General features: G+C 37.5%; 1 protein-coding gene across 1 annotated transcript in view; it reads right to left on the minus strand.

Annotated features, from left to right (window-relative positions):
• The window catches only part of LOC309843217 (uncharacterized protein C1orf87), a gene marked incomplete at both ends in the record, with an annotated part of 87,809 nt that overhangs the window by 16,140 nt on the left and 47,360 nt on the right, over positions 1 to 24,309 (minus strand). Inside the window, 2 exon segments of the mRNA XM_082688559.1 lie at positions 4,139 to 4,191; positions 17,232 to 17,329. Coding sequence (XP_082544685.1) covers positions 4,139 to 4,191; positions 17,232 to 17,329 — 151 coding nt within the window.

Genomic DNA, 24,309 nt, shown 5'->3' on the forward strand with positions numbered 1-24,309 from the left:
ATCCTCATTGTTCCTTCATGCTTCAATCTGGATATTTCCTAATGAACTATATTTCAGTTCACAAATCCTCTCTTCAGCTACACTCAACCTACTGTTCTACTCATCTAGTGAGTTTTTAAAAATTAATTTTTATGTTTTTCTGTTCTAGATATTCTTTATAAATTCAAATGACTTACTGAAATTCTCCATCTTATCCATTCTCTTAAACATATTAATTACAGTTATTTGAAAATCCATGTCCTGTCTTGTATCGTTCCTGATTATTTGTAATTGAATGCTGGACATTTTGTATAAATAAGTCTCAAGGTTTTATATGATGTTAACTTCTTCCAGAGGGTTTTTTCCTCTTTTTTTTTCCTGGTATTCAGTTTGAATTCCAAATAATAGCTTTAAAAAAGATGTTGTTTTATATTTTATCTAGTCTTCTAGTTGGTCTTGCCAAGAGTTTTGGTCTGCTGTAAACTAGTGCATTCTAGACCTTAGCCCAAGTCACAGATATTAAGTATTTATATGATTATCATGTATGCATTAAAAAAGAATTTCATAGGATTCTTGGGAGTCCCAGTGAGATAAATTTGTTATATAAGGCAGTACCTATAAAAAGGAGTCATTTTAATAGGTCATTATAGAATTTTTGAGTGAAATGAGGCTCCAGGAATGAAAAAAAAAATCACAATTCTTCACACCCAAAAGGAGTAGCTGCCTTTAGTTTCTTATAATGTATTTTCTTTCAAGAAAACAGGCAAGTAAGATGTACCTCCCTCAGTGCCTAGAAGCACTTAATCATCACAGCTCCAGCAACACAGAAATGGGAAGAGATTAAGGCATTAAATTTCTCAATAAGCTATGGGCTATCACAACAACAGTGCAATAAAAAGTTTCACCAAAGTCAAAGTCCTATTGCTCTGTGGAGTGCAATATTGCCTAAAAAACTTTTTCATAGCAATAGAGCAGGTATTTTTTTTTCCTACTTTGGGTTCATTTTAAAGATGAGAAAAATGAGTCCAAAAGATGTAAAATAAGTGTTCCAATAGAAGATGGTTATTTAGTTGCAAAGGTGAGACTTTGGCTCATCTTTTTGTACACTTTTCTATGTCATCCATTATGGGTTGAATTCTGCGCCCCCCTCAAATACATGGTGAGGTCTTCACCCTTAGTACCTCAGAATGTGACTGTATTTGGAGACAGGCTGTTTAAAGAGGTGATTCAGTTCAACTGAACTCATTAAAATGAAGACACTTGTCTGACCGGTATTCTTATAAGACCAAAAATTTGGATACACAAAGAGACACCAGGGATGTGCCTGCACTGAGAAAAGACCATGTAAGGACAGTGAGAAAGAGGCCATCTGCAAGGCAAAAGGAGAAAGGCTTCTTTCTTTCTCTTTTTAAAAAATTTTATTTTATTTTTGCAGTGTTCCAAGATTCATTGTTTATGCACCACACTCAGTGCTCCATGCAATACGTGCCCTCCTTAATACCCAGCACCAGGCTTACCTAACCCCCTACTTTCCTCCCCTCCAAAGCCCTCAGTTTATTTCTCAGAATCAACTGTCTCTCATGGTTTGTCTCTCTCTCTGATTTCTCCCAATTCACTTTTCCTCTCCTTCTCCAAATATTCTCCATGTTATTCCTTATGCTCCACAAGTAAGTGAAACCGTATGATAATTGTCTCTCTCTGCTTGACTTTTTTCACTCAGCATAATCTCCTCCAGTCCTGTTCATATTGATACACAAGTTGGGTATTCATTCTTTCTGATGGAGGCATAATACTCCATTGTATATATGGACCATATCTTCTTTATCCATTCATCTGTTGAAGGGCATCTTGGCTCTTTCCACAGTTTGGTGACTGTGGCCATTGCTGCTATGAACACTTGGGTACAGATGGCCCTTCTTTTCACTACACTTTCAAACTTGCTGACACTGGGACTTTAAACTTTTAGTCTCCAGAACTCTGAGAAAGTAAACATCTATTGTGTAAGCGACTCTAGCAAACAAATGCATCAAGTGACCTGGATTTATATTAGAGCGAGAAAGAGAAAGCATTTGGTTTAAACGTTTGTTGTGATCACCTTTGAATGTCTTTGTTTTGTTTTTTCAACAAAACTGAGTTCTCTGAAGTTATAGATGACATCGTGAAAAATGAACCTTCACTTGCTATTACCCTATTGTCTTCTAGCACATCCCTTATATCTCTTTTCTATAATGCTGGGATGGGGATCTACAAGTATATTTCCCTGGCCTACTGGCTTCAGGCTAAATTCCAGAAAGGGGAGATGCTTGGAGGGAGATTAAACTGTGGGGAGAGTAGAGTAGAAATATTTTCTTCTTGTTTTTGGAGTTTGTTAGTATCTGTCCATCATCAGGGGAGAGCTACTGCTGCTGCTAAGATTAAGCTGTCAGAGAAGCCTCCTGAACCTCATTCTTGCGTCTGAAGGAGACTTCTGAAGTGTTTTTCAACATTTTGAGCAAAAGTCATATGTGAAAATTCAAAATCTAGATGAATAGCGACAGGACATCCCATTCAGTAGGTCCAGCATTCACCACATTGTGTTCTGTCAGAAATCCAAGCACCAGCCCTATGTGTGAAACACTGAGTTTCAAACTACATGGTGTAACCAGCTGTGTGGCACCTCCTTCAAAATTCTTTCTCTAGCTGCTTGGCCTATTCTTGGAGATCCTAGAATCAGCGATGTAGTAGCACTTGCCAAGATTCTGCTAACAGTACACCTTTCACTATGTTCCTTCAGCACTAAAGATGAGAGCTGGTTTCCACAACTCCTAAGCTCTGGGTTACCTCAACTGTCATGGGTTGAATTGTGTACTACCACTAGTACCTGTTAATGTGACCTTATTTGGAAGCAGGCTCATTTTATATGTAATCAAGTTAAGATGATGTCATTTTGGGTTTGGGAGAGCTCTAAATCCAATGAACAGTGGTGGCTTTATATGAAAAAGGAGATACAGAGACACCAAAGAGAGAGAGGGAAGAAGGTCATGTGAAGGTGCAGGCAGACAGTGGAATTAAGCAACCATAAGCCAAGCCAAGAAATGCCTGGAGCCACCAGAGGCTAGAAGAGGTAAGGAAGAATGTTTTCCTAGAGACTTCAGAATGAGCATGGCCTGCTGACATCTTGCTTTCAGGACAGGCTTCTGGTCTCCAGCGCTGTGAGACAATAGATTTCTGTTATTTTAAGCCACCCAGTTTGTCGAACTTTGTTATGGTGGCCCTAAGGAAATGAATACACACACTACCCTCTTTTTGCTTGTTTAAAGCTTGTGCAACCTGTCCCCTAATCCTCTGTTTTAAGTTCCCTGTTTGAAATACCCAGGAAGGTTATTGTTCTGCTGGAATGCAAACTGAGATACCACCACTCCCCTTAAACTTTTGGTACCTTGTGTTTTGATCCAAAAGGTAATCACTAAATGGTTGATGAATGTAGTAAACAGAAATTGCAACAGCAGATTAATATCAATGCATATTTTTTCACCTGTCACATTTAAAACTTGCTAATTGCTAAATATTTTGCCCAAATTAATCTTTATAATTTCACTTAATAATATGTCTTGGAAATCTTCCTGTATCAAGGCCAGCTATGTTATTTTACAGCTGCATAACTTTATCAGTTGGATATACCGTAATTTAATTAAATTGTCCCTGAAGGATTTCTTATTGTTTCCATTCTTATTTTTAACTTAAAATTTTTTTTACTTCTGTTTTTACAGGCATTTACCAAAAAATGATACACTGAACATTTATTTTATTTTATTTGAGATGCCAGTAGGGTAATTACCTAGCTGTGGCATCCTAGATCTAAGGGACTGTGCAACTGAAGTTCTAATAAATCATGTCCACTTCTTCTCTAAGAGCTGCATTCATCTGAAAGGGCGCTCACTAGAGAATGTTTCATGATATAATACAACTTGGAGAATTATGCCTTTTATGATCCCCCTGGCCTAAAAGAATAGCCAGTGAGGCAATCCTGAGTCTTATTTTTCCTGCACTGCTGTGCCATTTACATTTCTGAGAGCAATAAGATGAAACCCAACTAGAAAACTACTGGAGCAAAGCAGCAGAGTCAACAGTGGCTCTGAGAACTGGGATGTCTCTCAAGGAACTAAACCGCCAAACTCACCTGTGGGCAAATCAGAGGAAGCTTTGTTCAACAATTCAACAAAATTCTGCCATCTGTACAAGAGAAGTAAACGTGGCATTGGTACTCAATGTAGAAATCTCTGAAAGAATGTGCAATAAGGTTAATGTTTATATTGATAGTGATATTGAAGGAGCTTTTTGATACCTGTATCATTCAAGGTATAATTCAGGAAACAGAAACTATTTTAGGGGTCTCTACTAGAACAGGGCTTTGATATAGAAAATTTGGTGCCTACAGAATTATTTCAGGGGTTAGTAGAATGGAGGTTGGCATCTGCTGCTAGGCTCAGAATTAGGCCTCACCAGTTCTGGAGACCAGTGAACTGCAGAAAATTTTGACAAATGTCTCAGTTGTCCCTGACTGCGAGGTTGGTGACTAGGCAGTACAAAATGCATTTTGGCCAAGGCAAAAACTGTTGCCTGCCAGGGTCTGGAGTTGCTACTACTTTGGGAAAATAAGTAAATACTTAAAATGTCTCTGGCCCCACCCCCGCCACTTCTGCCTTTCAAATCTCACCCAGTTGCATTTCACTGATGGAACTTAAATCAATTCCAGAACCTTGGTGTCCAGGGAGTTAGAAATGTTATTTGTAGTCTTCCCAAGAATGGGAACTATTGTGATACAGGAAAAAACACAAGAGCAGATAGAAATGAATTCTGAGTTCAAATAGATAACATTTAGTGAAATCTCCAAGCAGGAAGAGCATTAAGCATATATTTACGTGTGATGGTCATTGAAGGTTTACAAGTACTTTAGGAAAATGTTGGTCATGAAAATTACCTGTTTTTGCTTGCCTGGCATCCATCCTCCATTTATATACAAATATGGTCTTCTCTGGGATGATGGACTATAATCAATATCCCTACCCGGGCCAGTGTTGTGACTCACCTTGTCTAATTAATCACTATCTATTTATCACTTTCTCCACATATCCTTCCCTACCTTCCTCCTTCTCTCCCGTTCCCTGTCTCTGTATCTCTCATTAACTTTTGGCTCTGGTTCCTCCCAAAGTTTTATTTTCCCCCAGTTTTGTGTATAACTCCATATCTTTTCAAAATACTTCTTTTTATTTAGCTTAACAAAAAGCAGTTTCTGTTGCTAGCCACCAAACTGCGACTGGTAAGAATTGTTATCTCCTCCTTGCCCATCAGTAGTTAAGGAAATATAAAGCTCAAGTTGTGAGATATAGAAGCCCTGGATTTTCTAGAAGAGTTTTAATATCATGTGATTTTACTCTTTAAATAAAAACGATTCATTGTTTTGCTTATACCTCATAGGACTTTTCCCATACATGACATTTCAAGTCAGAGTAGTTCTTTTTTTTGGTATGGAAATCTGGCCTCTGGAGATTCCTTTCAGTTTGGGCACAAGAACAGATAAGGTGGAGGTATGCAGAAATCATAAGCCTGATAAGATGATGACTCTATCAGCTGCTGAAGGGATACACAGGGAAAGAATGTTGGAAAAGCAGCACTGTTGGGAAATATCAATGATCATACAAAGGTCTGATATTAGCATAGATCTGAAGTGAGCTATAAGGGAAGCAACTCCTGACTTCGATGCTTGCTGCAATTCTGTCCTCCTAGGAGAGCCAGGTTTAGGCCTACAGCATCTTCTGACCCTTAGAAAAACAGCCACAACAATGTGACAATAAAAATCTAGATCATCGATGTTTCCATATTGCATAACCTTTGTTTTTTCAGAGCTGTTAGGAGTTATCAAATATGGGACAAGTCATCTGGACCAACAGCACCAGAAACTCTTCTGCCCCTTCTTGAATAGTGCTGATAGTAGGGGGAGGAGACTGTGAGAAAAGTTTATTAAGTATTGAGACTGGACACTGCCTGATTCAAATGTATAGGATTTATGTGATCAACGGAATCCTTGAGACCCTTCTAATTAAATTTTTTCTTGCTTCTGTATTCTTTACATTACCCTAGGAACTTCAAAGAGCCATTGACAATTTAAATGGGAGAATGGTGGGTATTATAGAGGGCACGGATTGCATGGAGCACTGGGTGTGGTGAAAAAATAATGAATACTGTTTTTCTAAAAATAAATAAATTGAAAAAATTTAAACAAAACAAAACAAAACAAAACAAAAAGAATAATAAGAATGAGAAGGAAATAAACAAATACACAGATTAATGAGCAAAATAAATAAATAAATAAATAAATAAATGGGATAATGGGTTCCAGTTACCATAACAGGCACTATAAATCTAATCACAGAAGCAGGTGCCAAACTTCCAATGCAGAGTCAGAGAGTTCAGGACTGGAGGACAAGGTCTATGAGCCTGATTTTATATTTAGGCAAATCTGAGCTCAAATTCTAAATTCCACTAGGTTATTAAGTTAAAATGGCCTTTAGTAAGTATTCTGAGTACTTTGTGTGCATTATCTCATTTAATTGAGATAGCCATCCTATGAAACGTGTAAAAGAGTTGCCCAAGGACCCATGTTTTCAATGAGGTAGCCAGAATTTAAACTCTGGCCGTTTGACTCCAAATCTTGCATGCTCAACCATTGAATTATATGGCCTTACATGTGAATGTAATATAATTTTATTTCAGTTACATTTTTTTTCTCCTGAACACAGCTCCAGTGTCTTCTGGTATTCTTTATTGCAGAAGTTTGAGGTCAATCTGATTTGGGTTCATTTAAAATTAATGTTTTCCTTCCTTTGCTTTGGTTTAGTTTTATTTTGGTTTTGGTCTGCCTCCTTAAGTAATTTTCTTGTCTCTGTAAACAAAACTTTTGTTAGGATAGACATGGATGTATTTTTCCCTTCATTTATCTTAGTCATACTGAGTCCTTTTGATCTGTACACAGAGGTTTTTTTTCTTTTTTCCCATCTCTGCAAAGTTTTTTTCAGTTGTAGGTTTTGTTGCTAGTTCTTGTTCCATTTTTCTAGTTTCTTCTTCCACAATGCCAAGGCCTCTTAGGTTCAATTTCTATTTTTTCTCTTCTATGTCTACTATCTTCTCTCATTTTCTTCTCTGTTTTTTGTTTCTAAATTTTGTGGAAAACTTTCAAGTTTGATATTCTTAATAGATTTTACCTAGTATCACTTTTACTTTTTTTTTGATCCCTGGTTACCTCTTTTATTTTAGTAAATAGTATTTTATTGGAGGGTGACTGGGTTGCTCAGTTGGTTGAGCATCCAACTCTAAGTTTTTGCTCAGGTCAATATCTCAGAGTTGTGAGATTGAGGTCCACGTTGGGTTCCACACTCATCATGGAGTCTGCTTAAGATTCTCTCTCTTCCTCCTCCTTTGCACTCCCTTGGCCAATCATGCTTGCTTTCTCTTTCTCAAGAAAATCAATTAATTAATATTTTATTGGAAAATAACCACAGCCATTTGTTATACATTGTTTGTGGCTGCTTTCAAGCTACACTGACACAGTTGAGTAGTGGAAATAGACTGTAGACTCACAAAACCCAAAGAGTTACTATCAGGTCCTTTATAGAAAAAGTTTGTTGACCTAAAAATGTAATACAAATAACTTAATATCATCAACTATCTAGCAATGATCAGATTTTCTTGATTGTCTCACAATTTTTTATTGAGATCTAATTTATATGTAACATTATATTAGTTTCTGGTGTACAACATAATGATGCAGTATAGACAAGGGATCCCATTTAGTCTAGTGGACATACATCAGCACATATAGTTACACTCCTGATTATCACTTAATTTGGATTATAAAAGCTTCCGCTCCTTGAAACTGTCCATGTTTACCAAGTTCCTTCAGTTTCTTCTGTTCACTTTAGTGCTTTCTAAATTTCATTTTAGTAGTTTATTATGCTTATTATTTTCCAGTTGGTTTCAATAGAGGACATGGCTCCATACAGCCTATAGAGAACATCAATGGTTTTCTAAACATTTCCTAGTTTTTAGAGTAATCATTTTCAAGAATTTGCTGCTATTTGGAATCTGCAGGTTTCTCATTTCTTCTCTGTATTCTGCATTATTTTTAAAATTAGATCTCATATTTGGAGTTCTCTATATTCACTGTCAAATGAGGAACTCTTCACATTCTGCACAACTCAACAGATCAGTTGCATAGATTTTCCTTGGTCCTATTTGCTACTCATTTAGTCCTACAGTCACAGAGTGAGTGCCAATCCTCACTGACACCTGGTGGCCCTTGGTTGGGACCAGCTCAGGTGGGTTGAGTATTAGACATGAAATTAGCATGTATGTCATTATCAATATACTTCGCATATATGACTACCAGGAATTATGCCTCATCAAATGCAGACATCACAGCCAGGTTTGCCCCTGCCCTCCTTCCCCACCCCAAACTTTAGCACTGTCATTCTCTGAAGTTGTGCTTTCTGCATTGGTACAGAAAAGCAGAATGTGGCTAAGCGTGTGCGTATGTACCCTTGGGTGGGTACGGACACAGGCTAACAATACTCTTGCAGCTACAGAAAGTGGTGCTTGTGTTATTTTTTAGTGGGTCAAGACTTGGGGCCTCCAAATCAAGGGGAAGTCTGGTGAAAGAATGAGAGATCTTGTCAGTTGTACTTCTCACAGGTAGACAGGGCCAAGGATGAATGCTAACTCACTGATTTTCCCAGATTCCATTTATTTATAGTTAGTGAGATTCCTTCTAGATTTTGGCACTAGAGTGCTTATTAGTTTTGGCTACTGGTAAAGTTTTTGCCTCTTTATTTATTCATTGGAATTTTAATTATGGATTATTAAATGGCTAATATTTTATACAGTATGTGGATGCCATTTTATACAATAAGTAATTTTATATAGTAAGTCTTATATATCAAAATAACATGGAACAAAAGCCTAAACAGACCAAACATACAAAAGGTGGCCTATTTCATAGAAACATCCTGGTAATCTTGATTAAGATAATTACAGGTGACCTGTTTCTTTATGAGTTTCATAAAGGCTTAAACCAAAAGTATGTCAGTGCTTACTTCCTAAGCCCATTACATTTCTCCAGCTTATGAAATGAATGCTGCTGCCATAATAATAGTCCTAGTTCTCCAAATCCACAATACTTTTGCTTGCTTCTTTGTCTTGTTCTTTTTCCCTCTGAGACACTCTTCTCCTTCTCTTACCTGGTTAGTCCCTACAGGTCTCCCCAAGCTCAGCTGAAATGTAGTGTAAAATAGCACTGAGGTGCCAGCTTGTTCACACTGCTAGAATCATAGTTTAAATACCATGGTTTGAAGCATTTAATTATCATGCCATTCCCTTAAGGATCTTGTAATATTCTCCTCCAGCTGAGAGAGTACAGAATATTCTAGAAGGAGGAGGCAGGTAGGCTATTGTACCAGAATACCATAGACTGGAAGTTAAACAATAGAAATTTATTTTCTATGGCTTGGAAAGCTGGAAGTCCAAGATCAAGGTATCAGGAAGTTCGACTTATTCTGAGGCTCTGTCATTGGCTTGTAGATGGCCACTTTCTCACTGTGTCCTCACATGGTCTTTTCTCTGTGTTAACCCATATTTGGGGTTTCTATTTCCAAATTTCCTCTTCTTGTAAGGATACCCGTCAGACTGGATTAAGGCTCACCCTCATAGCTTCATTTTATTTAACTCAATAGCCTCTTTAAAGACTTTATCTCCAAACAGGGTCATAGGGTAAGTTACTGGAGGTTAGGGTTTCAGTGTATGAATTTGGGGAGATGCAATTCAGCCCATAACAGAAATAAAGATTCAATGAAGCCCAGCTTTTGGGATAATTTACTTAAGGTCTCTGAATCTCAGTTTGATCATCTGTGAAGTGGATATAAAAACATAACTCATGGGGCTAATAGGAGTAAAATGAGATAAGCCATGTAAAGCATTTAGTCCCATGCCTGGCGCATATAAGGTGCCACGTGAATCAGTCCCTTACAGCGTCAAGTCAGGAGGTTATTTTTGTTATGTCATTTAACTCAGCCACTGGGATGCTCATTCCTCTCCACCATCTTCCTTTGTGTTCACCTTCTTGATGGAGGGCCCTGCATTGTATTCTTTTTGCCTTCCAGTTAACTGTGAGAAGCACAACACTCCTTGATTCATAAGGGAATAAACTCTCAAATCCATCAAAATAATTTTTGTTTCCATTTGACAGATGAGAAAATTAAGGTTAAGAGAAATTAGTTACCTGTCCAACTTTCCCAAACTAGAGCATTTCAGAGCAAGGTTTTCTATCTAGGTCCATATGATTCCAGGACTAAAGCTGCTTTTCCCCAACGTAAGTGGCTGAAGGACTAGGGGAGGTGCTCCACCAGTGAGGGGAAGTTGCCTCCTGGGCTGGGCCCTGGGCTTCTTTGGATCATGACTCACCTGGAACTTAAGAGCCTCCTTGCTTTTGTATCTGTATCTCACACCTCTCCTGGGTCTTAGGGGAGAGGACTGAAGATACTGAGCTCCTCAAATCCAGACTGCTCAGTACCAAGCCCAAGAATGGAGCCAGCCATGGAACTCAGTGGGTTTGCCTAAAGCCCTTATGCTTAGTCAGTGTCCTAGAAGCGTCTGAGTTTCCTAGGACTTGCAGGAGAGTCTATATGGTGTATTGAGAGTGAAGACTCTGAAGCTAGAGAACCTGCTTTTGACTCAGACTGATTGATGAATTCATTAATCAGTTACCTATTGGTTTTACCCTCTCTGTGCCCTAGTTTCCTCTTTTGAAAAATAGTAGTACCTACCTCATGGAGCATTTACAAGGATTAAAAGAGGTAATATTTATAAAACACTTAGAATATTGCCTATAATATAGTTACCAGTATATAAATGTTGACTCAATAATAATAATAATAAATAATAATAATAATAATATCATTATTATTATTATTCAGACCCCATATGGATATGGACTTCTGCAAAAGAAGACGAAATTAGTGAACTCTTAAGAGCCAGGTCCAGTTCCCAAGACCCAGCTGATGGGCAGATCCATAACATTTCTCTAATTGCTCACTATCTACCAATTTTCCTATTCCCATTTACAAGTAATTGCTGAATCGGACACCTCATGTTTGCTTTATCTCCTAAAATCCTCTAGTTGTTCCTGGGATTATCAAACCGGTCCTTTTCAACCTAATTGCACTCTTCATAATGGACCAGATGTGTATGATAAGTCCTACTTGTGGCTGTGTCAATTGCTGCATTCTATTTATGCAGCTTCCAGAGCAGCTTCATTATTTATCCCCTCCCCCAACACAATTTGGCTTGTGTGCCTGTGTTTTAAACTGGGTTTGAAGCATTTAATTTTGCCAATACAATTTTAGGGTATTAGTTTGCCTCCTGTTCTCTCTCTGCCCTCCTTAATTACCATTTATTGCAAAGTCACACAGAAACATTAAATGCTAATTCTGACTTACGTGTTCCTGGCCAAGAATGAGGATAATAATTTCCATCCAACACAACCTGAACTCATTTTACATAAGGGTGATTCAGAGTAGAGATTTGAAATCGTAATCAAGTCTTTCTCAAAATCGCCTTACCCTAGCAGACATTCACTAATGTCTCTGCTAATTGGTAGGCAAATGGCAAAAAACAAAATCTCAGTTTAAAAAACAACAACAACAACACAAAAAACAACAACTTTGTAACATCGTTCGTGAAATTGCTCCTCTCATCAGCTCTTGCAACGTGACAGTTTAAGAAGGGAACACAACTCATTTTATTTGGTTAGATGGGGCTAATCCCACATCACCATAATCCCTCCTGATGTTTTATTGATTCTAAAGGACATTTAATCAGGAAGCAGCTCAGCACTAGAATCCTGCTAATTAGCAAGCAGCCACATTCCAAATGGGTTCCCAATTGAACAGCAGATTAATGGACAATATGTACTAAAATAATGATTCGTGCATTCAGCTCCTAAAATGTGTGTCTAAATTGCATCTTTAATCTCTTAAGGATATAGGTTTGCATACAAAACCCTTAACAGAATGGATTTAATTCAACAGAAGAAGCTTTAGCCAATGACTGTTTAAGGATGAAACAGGTTTATCACTTATAAATGCAATTCTTTACTAGTTCTCATGGTTTGATGTCCTTGAACATTCAAAGGTCAAAGACAGGTGAATAAAGAAACCAGTGTGCTTCTCTGATATGCACATAAAACAGCGGGAAACTGACAATATTGATATATGTAGCCTAACCTCATTTGCTCCCCAATCCCTTTATTCTCATATATTTGTTTCCTGGAATCTTGGTTCTGGGCCCTATCTTTTAATCAAGTATACTATGTAGCAGGTATAATGTGAGTGCTGATACTTGCTTTTCTCCACTTTTTGGGGGTATTTTGGGACTCCCAATTTTAGATGATTGGTTTTTACTTGGCTCTTAGCCCACTTTTCTGCTTTTTTTGCTTAATCACCTTCCTCCCTGCTACTCAGCCACCTCCAAGGTTTTAGATGAGGGAAACCCCCACGTCCTGAAGCTGGCCTGGTGGAAATTCATTGGCTAGGTTCAGTCTCCTTCCATCATTTATTTATCAGTTGATGTTTGCTGTAACCTTTACCCTTCTTTGCTTTTCTGTATTGCTCTAATCATCATGTAATATATGTCACATATTCCAGCTTCTTTACTGTTTCTCTTCCCCATTAGAATACAAGATTCACAAGAGAGGAGACTATTGCATTCATATCTGTGTCCCCAGTGATTAGAGTAGTGCTTGGTATACAGTAGCAGCTCAATAAGTATTTGTTAAATAAATTAATAAATGAATTAATCAAATATTTACTGTGTGACTATCATGTGCCAAGAATTGGCCTACAAGATGCTGAGGATATAATGTGAAGGAAACAGTCATGTTCCCTGCCAGCATGGGGATACCTACCTAGACGTTAAAGTATCAAATCACATAAATAAATATGTAATTACAAATAAAGACAAGTTTTAAGAAAGAAAATAGCTGAGTGCTAAGAAGATAGCACAAGGAACCTGATTTTGATGAGGTCTTTAGGAATGGCCTTCTTCAATTTGGCCACGAGAGGGACTAGTCAGAATTTGTGTCTGACTAGGCATCCCCGAGAGTATCTTGACATTCTACCCCTTCCCTTGTTCAGTTCACTTTCACAGATATTTATTGAATTCTAATATGTGCGAATTGAATTCTAAGAGGCCATGCTATAGACGCTTAGGATACATCAGTGAGCAAAACAAATAATCTTCCTGACCCCTGGCAGTATAGCTTATAGTCTATCAGAGATCAACAGATAACAATAAACATCATTCATCAGCAAATCACCGAATACATTAGAAGTGTGTCGAAGAAAGCAGAAGGAAAGCAGGGTAAGAGGAAGAGGGGCTGAGAGACTACAACTTTAACTAGGGTGGTTAGTGTAGGCTATGGACTAGGTGGACTGAAAGACCCGCATATCCCCTTACCCAAGAATCCAACACTGCCACTGGATGCAATCAGCAAGAGGTTCTTTATTGTTACACAGGCACCTGCGGGTGGTCAGCGCGTGCCTGCGGGTGGTCAGCAGCTCCTGCTAGCTGAGCACCCCCGGCTGGGGTGGTGCCAGGTTTTTATAGACAGGTACAAACAAGTTTTGGGTGGGGCACAACTGATTGGTTGACAGTTAGAACTTTTGAAAAAGGCATACGTGGAGTTTGCTGATTGGCTTTGGGGAACCGCTCGTGCGAAGAGAGAGGCGGGAAGGGGGAACAAGCTGATTGGTTCTGAGGGCCCGCGCGGGCGGGAGGAGAGAGGCAGGGAGGGGGAACAAGAAGGGGGAAGGTAGGAATGCCATCATGGCGTCTTCTATTATTTCTATAAGCCAAGCAGTTACAGAAGGGCAAAAGAGCAATTAATCACGCAATTAATAACCTAATCTACGCCTAAAAGCCAGTGGTTCACAGAAAAGCAAACAAGCAGTTAGTTATCCTATCTATCTTCTAGGGGAGGGGACTTTCCAGGGCAGGGGTCTTTCAGACAAGGTGATATTTGAGTAAAAAATAAAGAAGATGATCGAGTTAACATGTAGATATCTGGGTAAACAAGTGTTTTAAGTAGAGGAAGTATTCAGAGGTTAGTTGCTAAGGTGGTTATATGCATGGTACATGTGAGAAGGACAAGGATTACAGGGTAACTGGAACAGAATGGGCAAAGGTAGTTGTACACAGAGCTAGAGAAGTAATTGGGGAGCAAATCAGGTAGCACTCTTTATAAGGACTTGGGTTTTTTTTTTTTTTTTCTTTTTTTCCTCCTCTTAGTGAAGTAAGATTCTCTTACAGTTCCATGCAAAACAATGACATAAACTGTTTTAGGTTTTAACAAATCACTGTAGCTACTGTACTGAGGATAAACTAGGAACAAGGGAGAAATCTAGTTCAGTTAGGAGGCTATTATACTAATCCAGGAGACATACAATGGTAGCTTGAATGAAATGTAGTTAATTAACAATAGAGGTGGTGAGAAGTGACCAGATTCTGGGGATATTATGAAGATCGAGTTGCTTCCCTAATTAATTTTTGATGGATTGAATAGGAAATGTGAGAAAAAGAGAACAGCTAAAAATTACAGGTATGTTGTGTTTTCATTTTAATTCAGTTCAAAATGTTTTCTAATTTCCTTTTTCTCTCTTACCATAGGTTATTTAGAAGTGTGTTGTTTAGTTTCATAATGTTTGGAGATTTCCAGGATTTTTGTTTGTTGCTTTTAATTTCTACTTTAATTCTGTTGTGATCAGAGAACATATTTTATATGATTTCATCATTTTAAACTTACTGAGACTTGTTTTATGGCTCAGAATATGATTTAATTTTTTAAATATTTCATGTATGATGAAAAAGAATCTGTATTCTGCTATTATATGGAGTATTCTGTAATTGCTACTTGATTGATCAAGTTATTTGATCATTTGTCCATTTTTTATTTTATTACTGCTTATTATCAATTACTGACAAAGAGATATTATATTCTCCAATTGTAATTGTAAATTTGTCTGTTTCTCCTTTAAGTTTTATGTTTTTGCTTTATGTAAATTAAAGCTATATTATTAAGGACATGAACATTTAGGTTTGTTATGTTCTCTTGATGAATCGACTTTTTGGCATCCCTTGCTTTGGAATGCATTTTATTTGACGTTAATGTAACCAAGGTGACTTTCATTTCATTAGAGTTAACATGGTGTATCATTTCCATATTTTTACTTTTAGTATGTCTTTTATTTTAAATGTGTTGGTTGTAGACAGCATTTAGTTAAATCTTGCTTTTTATATGAAATCTGAACATCACAGACTTTTTATTGGTACATTTGGATCATTAATACTTAATATAATTCTTGATATTTAAAATCTAATACCTCTAATTTTAAATCTAATACCTTGATATTTATTTCCTATTTATCTTATTTGTTTCTTCTTTCATTTTCCTCTTTTTAATATTTTATTATTTAAGTATGCATGTGTATCCTTTTTATCTTTTTAATTAGCATTTTAACTTATTATATTCTTCTTTCAAACAAAATTATAATACGTATAAGAACCTTATCAAGTACATCTTTTTTTCCCCCTTGCAGCTGTGTATGTTATTGTCAAATGTTGCACTTATATTCTGAATCCCATAGTTCATTGTTAATATTTTTGCTTTAAATAGTAAATTTTCTTTTAAAGAGTTTTTTTTTTATGAGAAATATACTTTTTATTCATCCATATATTACTATTTCTAGTACTTTTCAGTGTTTTGGTGTAGATCTAAAATTATCTTTTTCCTCTGCCTGAGGTCTTTTAATATTTGTAGTATAGCTCTGATGGTTATGAACACTCTCATCTCCATTTTATCTTTGTTTTAAAGTCTATTTTGTCTGATGTAATTATAGCTCCCCCCGCGTTCTTTTGGTTTCCATTTGCATAGAATATCTTTTTCTATTCCTTCACTTCCAGTCTGTGTGTTATCCTTATGTCTGATTTGAGTCTTTTATAGGCAGCATATAGATGCATCTTGTTTCTTTCTTATCCATTCAGTCACTCTGTATCTTTTGATTGGAGAATTTAGTCTATTTACATTTAAAGTAATTATAGATGGGTATGTACTTACTGCCATTTTGTTCATTGCCTTCTGGTTGTTTTGTAGTGCCTCTGTTCCTTTATCTCTTGGTCTCCTCCTTTGTGATTTGATGATTCTTTAGTGATATGTTTAGATTTCTTTCTCATTATCTTTTGTGTATCTTCTATAGCTTTTTGCTTTGTGGTCACCATGAGGCTTATATATAACAGCTTATATTTATAATAGTCTATTTTAAGTTGACCTGAACTATTCTCAACCCTTGTGCAAGACCTAAAATTTTTTCTGTCTCTTTCTTTTGTTCTTTTTCCTCCTCACCCCAGGGCCATGGGTAGTTTCCTCAAATGGATACATTAGCCAGTACTCAAGAGCAACTCTTTAGAAATCTCCAGAGAGAACTCTCTGGGGGATCTCTCTTCTCCACTTCTCTGTACTGTGCATTCTAGCCTTCTTGGCCTTCCATAACTCCAAATGCCATCTCTTTAGTGGAAGAAGAATTCTGGGGTCTGGATTTCCTCTTCTTGTTCCATAAGCTTAGCTTGCCTCATTTATTTTTCTTTCTTTAGGGAATTACGGTTTTGTGCTGCCTGGTATAAACATCTGAAAAACCATTGCTTCATATATTTTGTCCTATTTTTAAGTTATTTCAGATGAAATGGTAAATATGACTCTTGATAGTCTATAATGGTTGGAATTCGAAGTTTTCTGCTTTGTATTTTGATGACCAAGAAGGCTGTCTTAATTTAAGCAAACATTTCTTAACTATTTTCAATTAATGAAATTACTTCAGGGGCATCTGGGTGGCTCTGTTGGTTGAGCATCCAACTCTTGATTTCAGTTGAGGTCATGATCTCAGGGTCATGAGATCAAGCCCTGCATCAGGCTCCATGCTTAGTGGGAAGTCTGCTTGAGATTCTCTCTTCCTCTCCCTTTGCCCCTTCCCCACGCACATGTGCTCTCTCTCTAAAATAAATAAATAAATATTTTTAAAAATAGAAATTGATTGCTTCACACATGAAGCTTCTAAAAACAGATCTCAGTGTTTGGTATCCTAATAGAGGACTATGAGAATAAAAAATCAACTTACTTTATTTCACCATGGTAACCCAGAGCTTGATGATTTAGCAGTGTCTCCAGGAGACTCAAAGTTAGATATAATCCATGTTTTCCATATATAGTCCTGACCTGCAAAGTAAGAAAGGATTTGGAGTTTCATTATAATGAAATTAAGATTTAAATTTTATCTAATACAGCACTGTATGTTAACTATGCTGGAATTAAAATGTAAAAAATTAAAATAAAATTAGCAAATTTTTATTTGATTGATGCAGAGGTGCAGTTCATTACTCAGAAGCCATTGAACTTTGAAATGCTGATCTTAAATTTTTGCCAGCCACATTTTTGCTACTCTCTTTGATATGTCTTAATAAAAGATAACTATATTCTCAAAAAAATTTTTTTTTTTGCCAGCAATGAAATGGGTGGTCAAGGCCTAGAAATTATATGTACTTAATATACAGGTAAAGTGTAAAATATTTTTGTGTATCTCCTTTGGTTTATAAAACAAGCTTGATATATTAGCACAGCTAGTATTGTTATCTGCATTTCATACATGGCAAAACCAATACTTAAAAAGATTAAGTCACTTCCCTGATGTTACACAGTTCATAAATGATGGAACTTAGTCTAGAAACCAGATGCCCAGTAAATTTTTGTTGGATAAGTCACTGTAGTTTCCCAGGTACTTAATATTTTCTGAGTCTAGCTGACAAATCATTTCTCAGTTTGGTGGATGGGTGACATGTCAGACTTTAGGGGTATGGTAGCATATATTGTGTGCTTAGCGTGTGTGTGTGTGTGTGTATGGAGAGAGAGAGAGAGACAAAGAGAAAGAGTGCATGGGCATGTGGGGGTTGGAGAGGCAGAGGAAGTAGAGAAGTGGGGAGGGAAAGGGAAAGAGGGAATCTTAAGTAGGCTCCACATTCAGTGTGGTGCCCCATGTGGGGCTTGATTTCATAACTCTGAGATCATGACCTGAGCCAAAATCAAGAGGTGGACACTTAACTGACTGAGCCACCTAGGCACCCCTAGCATAATGTTTAAACATAGACTTTGGAATGAAACAGGAGTTATTTTGGACACAAGATCTGCTGCCTGTGATTTGTGTGACCTTTCTGTGCCCAGTGTTTCATCTACTAAACAAGACTAGTATTTTCTAATTCCTAAGGTTCTGTGAGGGTTACATGAGAAAATAAACAGTTAGAATAATGCCTTGCTTTTAGTATGCATTTGATTAATATTTGTTGAAATGAAGAGATGAAGAAAGGCAAGAGAGGAAAGAGGGATGAGAGGAGAGGAGAGAAGGGAGAGAGAGAAAACAAGAAAAGGAGAAAGAAGGGAAGAAGGGATAGAAAGAAGGAAAGAAGAAAGGAAGGGAAGGAGGAAGGAAAGGGTGGGAGGAGGAAGGAAGGAAAGGGCAAAGAAAGAGATGTCTAATTTGTGCTTGATCTCAACTGTAGCTACTGTTATTACTCTGAGAGGAAGTTCAGTACAGTGACTGTATTATGCATGTTTTTTTACTCTAATGATTTGACATCAGGGCTGTGCTGACCCTGGAGTGATTGCCCCTCCCAAGGCTAACCAGTTCCTAGCAAGGGTAAAGGACAGGCTTGAAAGTGTGTTTTTCTTTCATATGCAAAGCAACCTCTTCTTTTATGGGGGGTGGGGGGCTCTCACACTGGGGCCACTATTTCCCTACCCTTATCACCCCAGGGTCAAGTACTAGGCAAATAGGGACAGCCCCTATGCCTCAGGGATCACTGAAATTATTCAAACTAGCCAATCTTTTTTTTTTTTAATTTTTTTTATTTTTTATAAACATATATTTTTATCCCCAGGGGTACAGGTCTGTGAATCACCAGGTTTACACACTTCACAGCACTCACCAAAGCATATACCTTCCCCAATGTCCATAATCCCACCCCCTTTTCCCAAACCCCCTCCCCCCAGCAACCCTCAGTTTGTTTTGTGAGATTAAGAGTCACTTATGGTTTGTCTCCCTCCCAATCCCATCTTGTTTCATTTATTCTTCTCCTACCCACTTAAGCCCCCATGTTGCATCACCACTTCCTCATATCAGGGAGATCATATGACAGTTGTCTTTCTCTGCTTGACTTATTTCACTAAGCATGATATGCTCTAGTTCCATCCATGTTGTCACTCAAACTAGCCAATCCTAAACTGGCTTACCCGGCCTCTCCTATTCCACGATAAGGGCTCCTGTCCACATTTTCCCTTCATCCCCTCTGCCTGCCGCCTGACCAACCCTGCTGGTGTGGGTGTGCCATGCTCCCTGGCCTTGGAAGCTGTGTATAACAAACTGTCTCTTCAGTGGCACTCATCTCCTGATCTGTTGGTCGGAACATAGCAGAATAATAATAGAACCTAAACCGTAAAACAGTGACATTAAAAACTAATCTTTGTTTATCTTTATGGAAGGAAACAAACAATACATCTAGGTTCAATACTTGTACATGTTACTTCCTAGGTATGGAGAAGTCCTGTCAGGGATGCTTAACAGAGGAAAGAAGATCAGTTTGGAACAGAAAAACAAAACAAAACAAAGCAAAACAACGAGTTAGAGTTTACAGAAGAGTAAGGGGTCAGGGAAAATTCCAGGCAGAAGAAAACCATGTGTGATTAATGGATGAGATAGAGTATGGTACTTTTTAGAAACTGCATATATTTTGACATTATCCATTCTACTATAATTTTATACCCTTTTATAATGATGTGGTCACTAGAGTTTCTTTAAAAGACACTGGCTTAGTGAGGCCTGCAGTTGTGTTTTATTCATTTTTCAATGGCCATTTGTTTAGCACCACATTGAAAAATAAAATGCCAATAATTATTGAACAAGCAAATACATAGATGAACAAGGAAGTGAATGAATGAGTTGAAGACAGTAAAGACTAGAGTGTGTATGGGCAGAGGGTGGCAAAAATAAATTTAGAGAGGTAGAAATTAGTCACATTATGCCATTTTACTCCTTAAATAAAAATTGAATTATCCTCATGGTTATAGCCTATTAATGTATTTTTAAACATCAGTGTAAGAGGTTATTCTAAAAACAGTTCATTTACTTCTGGCAACACTGAGTTTTGCTCTAGGCTAAAATGAACAGCAGATTAGAAATAGTACATCAGGGTTCCTAGAAGCAGATTGATTGATGGCTGCTAAGAGCTGACAGTTATAAAGGAGCAAAAAAACATCTACCAGAATCCTGGCAACTTAGTGTTATTCAGGATTATTACTAAAATTGCTTAAAGCTTGAATATTCATAATGATGACCCTTGTTCAAAAAGAAAACATTTCATTATGTGTAGTTTCTTCTGTTTAGAAGGAAATGTTTTTTAATCAAATGTAAATAAAATGTCTATGTTATTTAGAAAATGACATGTGAAATAAATATTCATTTCCCCAAAATGCTCCTTGAAAGAGTGGTGCACAGATGCTCTCTCAACTTCCTCTCTTCCCACTTAAAGCTCCATTTGCATTTTACCCCATCACTGTACTTTAACTGTATTTGCCAAGTCACTGGTAACTTCCATGGTTTGAAATTGCATGAGTACCCTTCAGTCCTAATTATAGATTGTCTCTTAACATCATATAACATGACTAATCATGCCATCCTTCTATAAATCTCTTTTTTGGCTTTCTTGACCACTCCCATGCCTCTTGTGATTATTTTTAGTCTCCTTTGTTGGCTTCTCTTCTACCTACTCCTTAACAATAAGTGTCCTCCTCTACTTTCCATTATGTCCTTGGGTAACCCTAACTACTCCCATGGCTTCATTATATTAAAGACCTTTATATTATATATACAGATAGATAGATATAAGATATATCTCTATCTATCTATATCTATCTATCTATCTATCTATCTATCTATCTATCTATAAAAGACCTGTATATTAAAGACCTTTAAATCATTATTTAGCTTTACTGTCTCAACCAAGAACAAAGTGTTTAAAACTGAGCCCCTCATCCTATCCCCCATCCCTTCAAATCTACTCCTTGTTGGTTTCCTATCACAGAGAATGGTACCACCACTCACCAAGTTGCCAAGGCCAGAACCCTGGGAATCATTTTGATCTGCCTAATTCAGGGCCCATATCTAGTTAGTTACCAAGATATACTTTCCTACCTCCTTAATATCTCTATCTCTCCTGTTAATGTCCTGATTTAAAACCTCCTAATTTCTTGCTTGAATTATTGGAATAGCCTTCTATAGTTAAAGTACAGAGGGTCTCTTTGCCTCTGATTCTTCATATTGGAAAATTAAAATTTTCCAAATTTTAAATTTGATCATATCATTCACTGCTTAATATCCTGTGATGATCCTTTTGGGTCTCAGGACAAAGTTCAGCTCCTTAGAAAGACCCATCATAAATTGGCTCCAACTTTCCTTTCTAACATCAACTTGGGCAGCATCTCCCACCATCCCCAGCCACCACACACCCACGATTTTCTGTCTATATGAATGACTTCCAGTTTCCTGAATTAGTTGTGCTCTCTCTTATTTCAGTCCCATTTCACACTGTTCTTTTTACCTAGGATACTTTTCCCATCATTGTCTCTGCCTTCCTCCTAATTCTTTGCCAAATTCACTTGTCCCGTAAGATTTAGTATTTGCATCATCTCCTCTGGATGTGTTTTGAGCCAGGCTATGTTGTTGTTCTTTTTCTGTGTTCCAAGTTACTGCCGTCACTGCATTTGTCATACAGAACTATGTCATGTTTAAAATGGCACCTTTCCCCTGAGCTCCTGGAGAACTCAGGAACTGAGTTCATAATAGTCTCTTGTCCTTAGTGGCTTATAAGAGTACTCAGAACACTGGATGAGGATCTATGTTGCCTCAGCAGTCCTGCCAGAAGCCATCATTGCATCAAAGCTGAACTAGAGGAACAGGAGGTGTGAGTCCACGGAATGGGGATGGTAGATATTTGACATGTTTTTAGACTATTCTTTGAGAATGGCGAAATTTCATTCATTTGAGTGGCAAGATGCAAGATTATCCTTCAAGACTACATTTATTTATCTGAGAAGCTACAGGTGATCTGTGAGCCCTCTGAAATGACTGCAAGGGTGGTATCCCTGCCACACACCACTGCAAGGGCACAGGGAATGTAGATTTCATGAGAAATTTAAGAATCCTGTGATTCTTTTCCCTACACTCCAAGGAGATTAAAAATTGCTGTTCAAAAAGAGAAGCCCTTCCAACTCGTAGCCTTTCCCAGTCTAGCCTGAAGTCCTATGTCCAGGAACATGAATGCGAGGGTACAGCTGCTGCTGCTTTTTGTATCCAATGTCCCTTGGGCCTCAATTTGTCTCATGTTCTGGGGAAACAGAATTCTATTTTACATGCCTCCCAGACTGCAATATACTCTGAGTGAGTTCCAGATGTCTTAAGAGATGCCAGATGGCTCAAAAGAGACAGACCAGCTTCAAGGAAAATGTGCCCCATTTCTTTGGACATGAACCACAAATTTAAGCTTTCAGGGCCAGCTCTCATAGCCAGTGCTCAATGTGGCCATCACTTGACCCTGGAAATATCCTTCTTCCTTGGGCTGTTTTGAGTAATAATTTAACCAAATACTGATTTTTTTTTATTAGAAGAGAAAGAAACTAGTGTTTACTGAGTGCCTCCTATATTAGTGTGGGAAGTGCCTTCACACACTTATCTTGTTTAATCCTCACAACAGATACAGGAAATAGGTATTTGAACCCAGTATTTTTTTTCCAGCTGAAAAATCTGAAGACTCAAAAGAGTTTATACAAATTTATTTTGCTTTACAAGTTATTTATGTGTTATTCTACTAATATCACCTGAGAACATACAGGCTTCATTGATGGTGTCACGTAATTTCCAATCTAACAAATATTTGCTGCTTCTTATTCTATTTCCACTGATATTATGAACATAATAAAAGCCATTTATGTTGTGTGGAAACTTCTGCAGTGTGCTCCCCAGTGAAACATGCTTGCATGTGTAATCTTCACGTACATAATAGACACATGTACACACTATCATGACCTTTGTTTTTGTATGAAAGCATAGAGAAAGCTGCTTCTGTCCTGGAATAAGAATCTACTTCCAGCATCCTGTGTCCTTGCTTCCTTGATAAATGTCATATATTCCTCTTAATTCCCCTCCATTCTAACTCCTGTTTAACTAGATGAAAGGTATTTTCCAATCTTTTCTCTAGCACATTCTTTGTTATCCCCCCCCCCCCAATTGTAAATCCCTTCTACTCCTCTGGAATTCTAAGTCTTACATTCTTAACTCAATGGATAGTTCCAGATATCTTTTGGTGAATAGAGTTCAAATTCTGACTTTCAATATCCAGTACTCTTCTGTACTTTGAACCCTGGCTCTGCTACTTGCTAGCTGTGGCCCTTGGATGATTCCGCTGGCTGCCCTGAGACTCAGTATTTTTCATTAAATTGGTATTATAATATCCATCTGGATTTTATAGTTATCTGTAAATGTTAAATGAGAGAGAGTAAATAAAGCATTTTGTGCAGGGTTTGGCACTTACTTAGTAAGAATTCAATAAAGTGGAGGTGATAAGTTGTTATTGATGGAATTGTAGTAATAATTGTAATTATTATTTTGCCTGTATTCAAGGTAGCCTTATGACTAGGGTTTCTTTGGCTCAAGACAACACTTGAGTTTATGTGGTTCTGTATCCTCTTCCATAAAACACATCTGCACTGTTAATTCTCCAAAACAGCACATTAATCTCTATCAGCAATAAATCACATTAGTTCCTAAAAACTCAGTGTTCCTAAGGAATGGGATACCACATGCTGATGTCACTGGAAGCTGGTAGAGCGTGTGAGAAATGAACATTTGGCCTTGGAAAAATTGTTTGTTTTCCATTGTGAAATAGTATTTGAGTGTTGTCATATTCTCTATTATTAACATAGAACATATCTCAGCCCAAGTAATTCCTGGACCAATTATGCACATTCTACAATTCCTTTCTCCTTTTGTTTTTCTCATTTCAAGCACAGAAAACAAACAATTGTATAATGTGATCCACGGGCAGAACACAGATTATAGCTGTGCTTTCTGCTAGATCCTGAGGTGGGCTCTGGAG

Source organism: Mustela nivalis (genome assembly GCF_964662115.1).
Source record: "Mustela nivalis genome assembly, chromosome: 10".
Classification (NCBI taxonomy): domain Eukaryota; kingdom Metazoa; phylum Chordata; class Mammalia; order Carnivora; family Mustelidae; genus Mustela; species Mustela nivalis.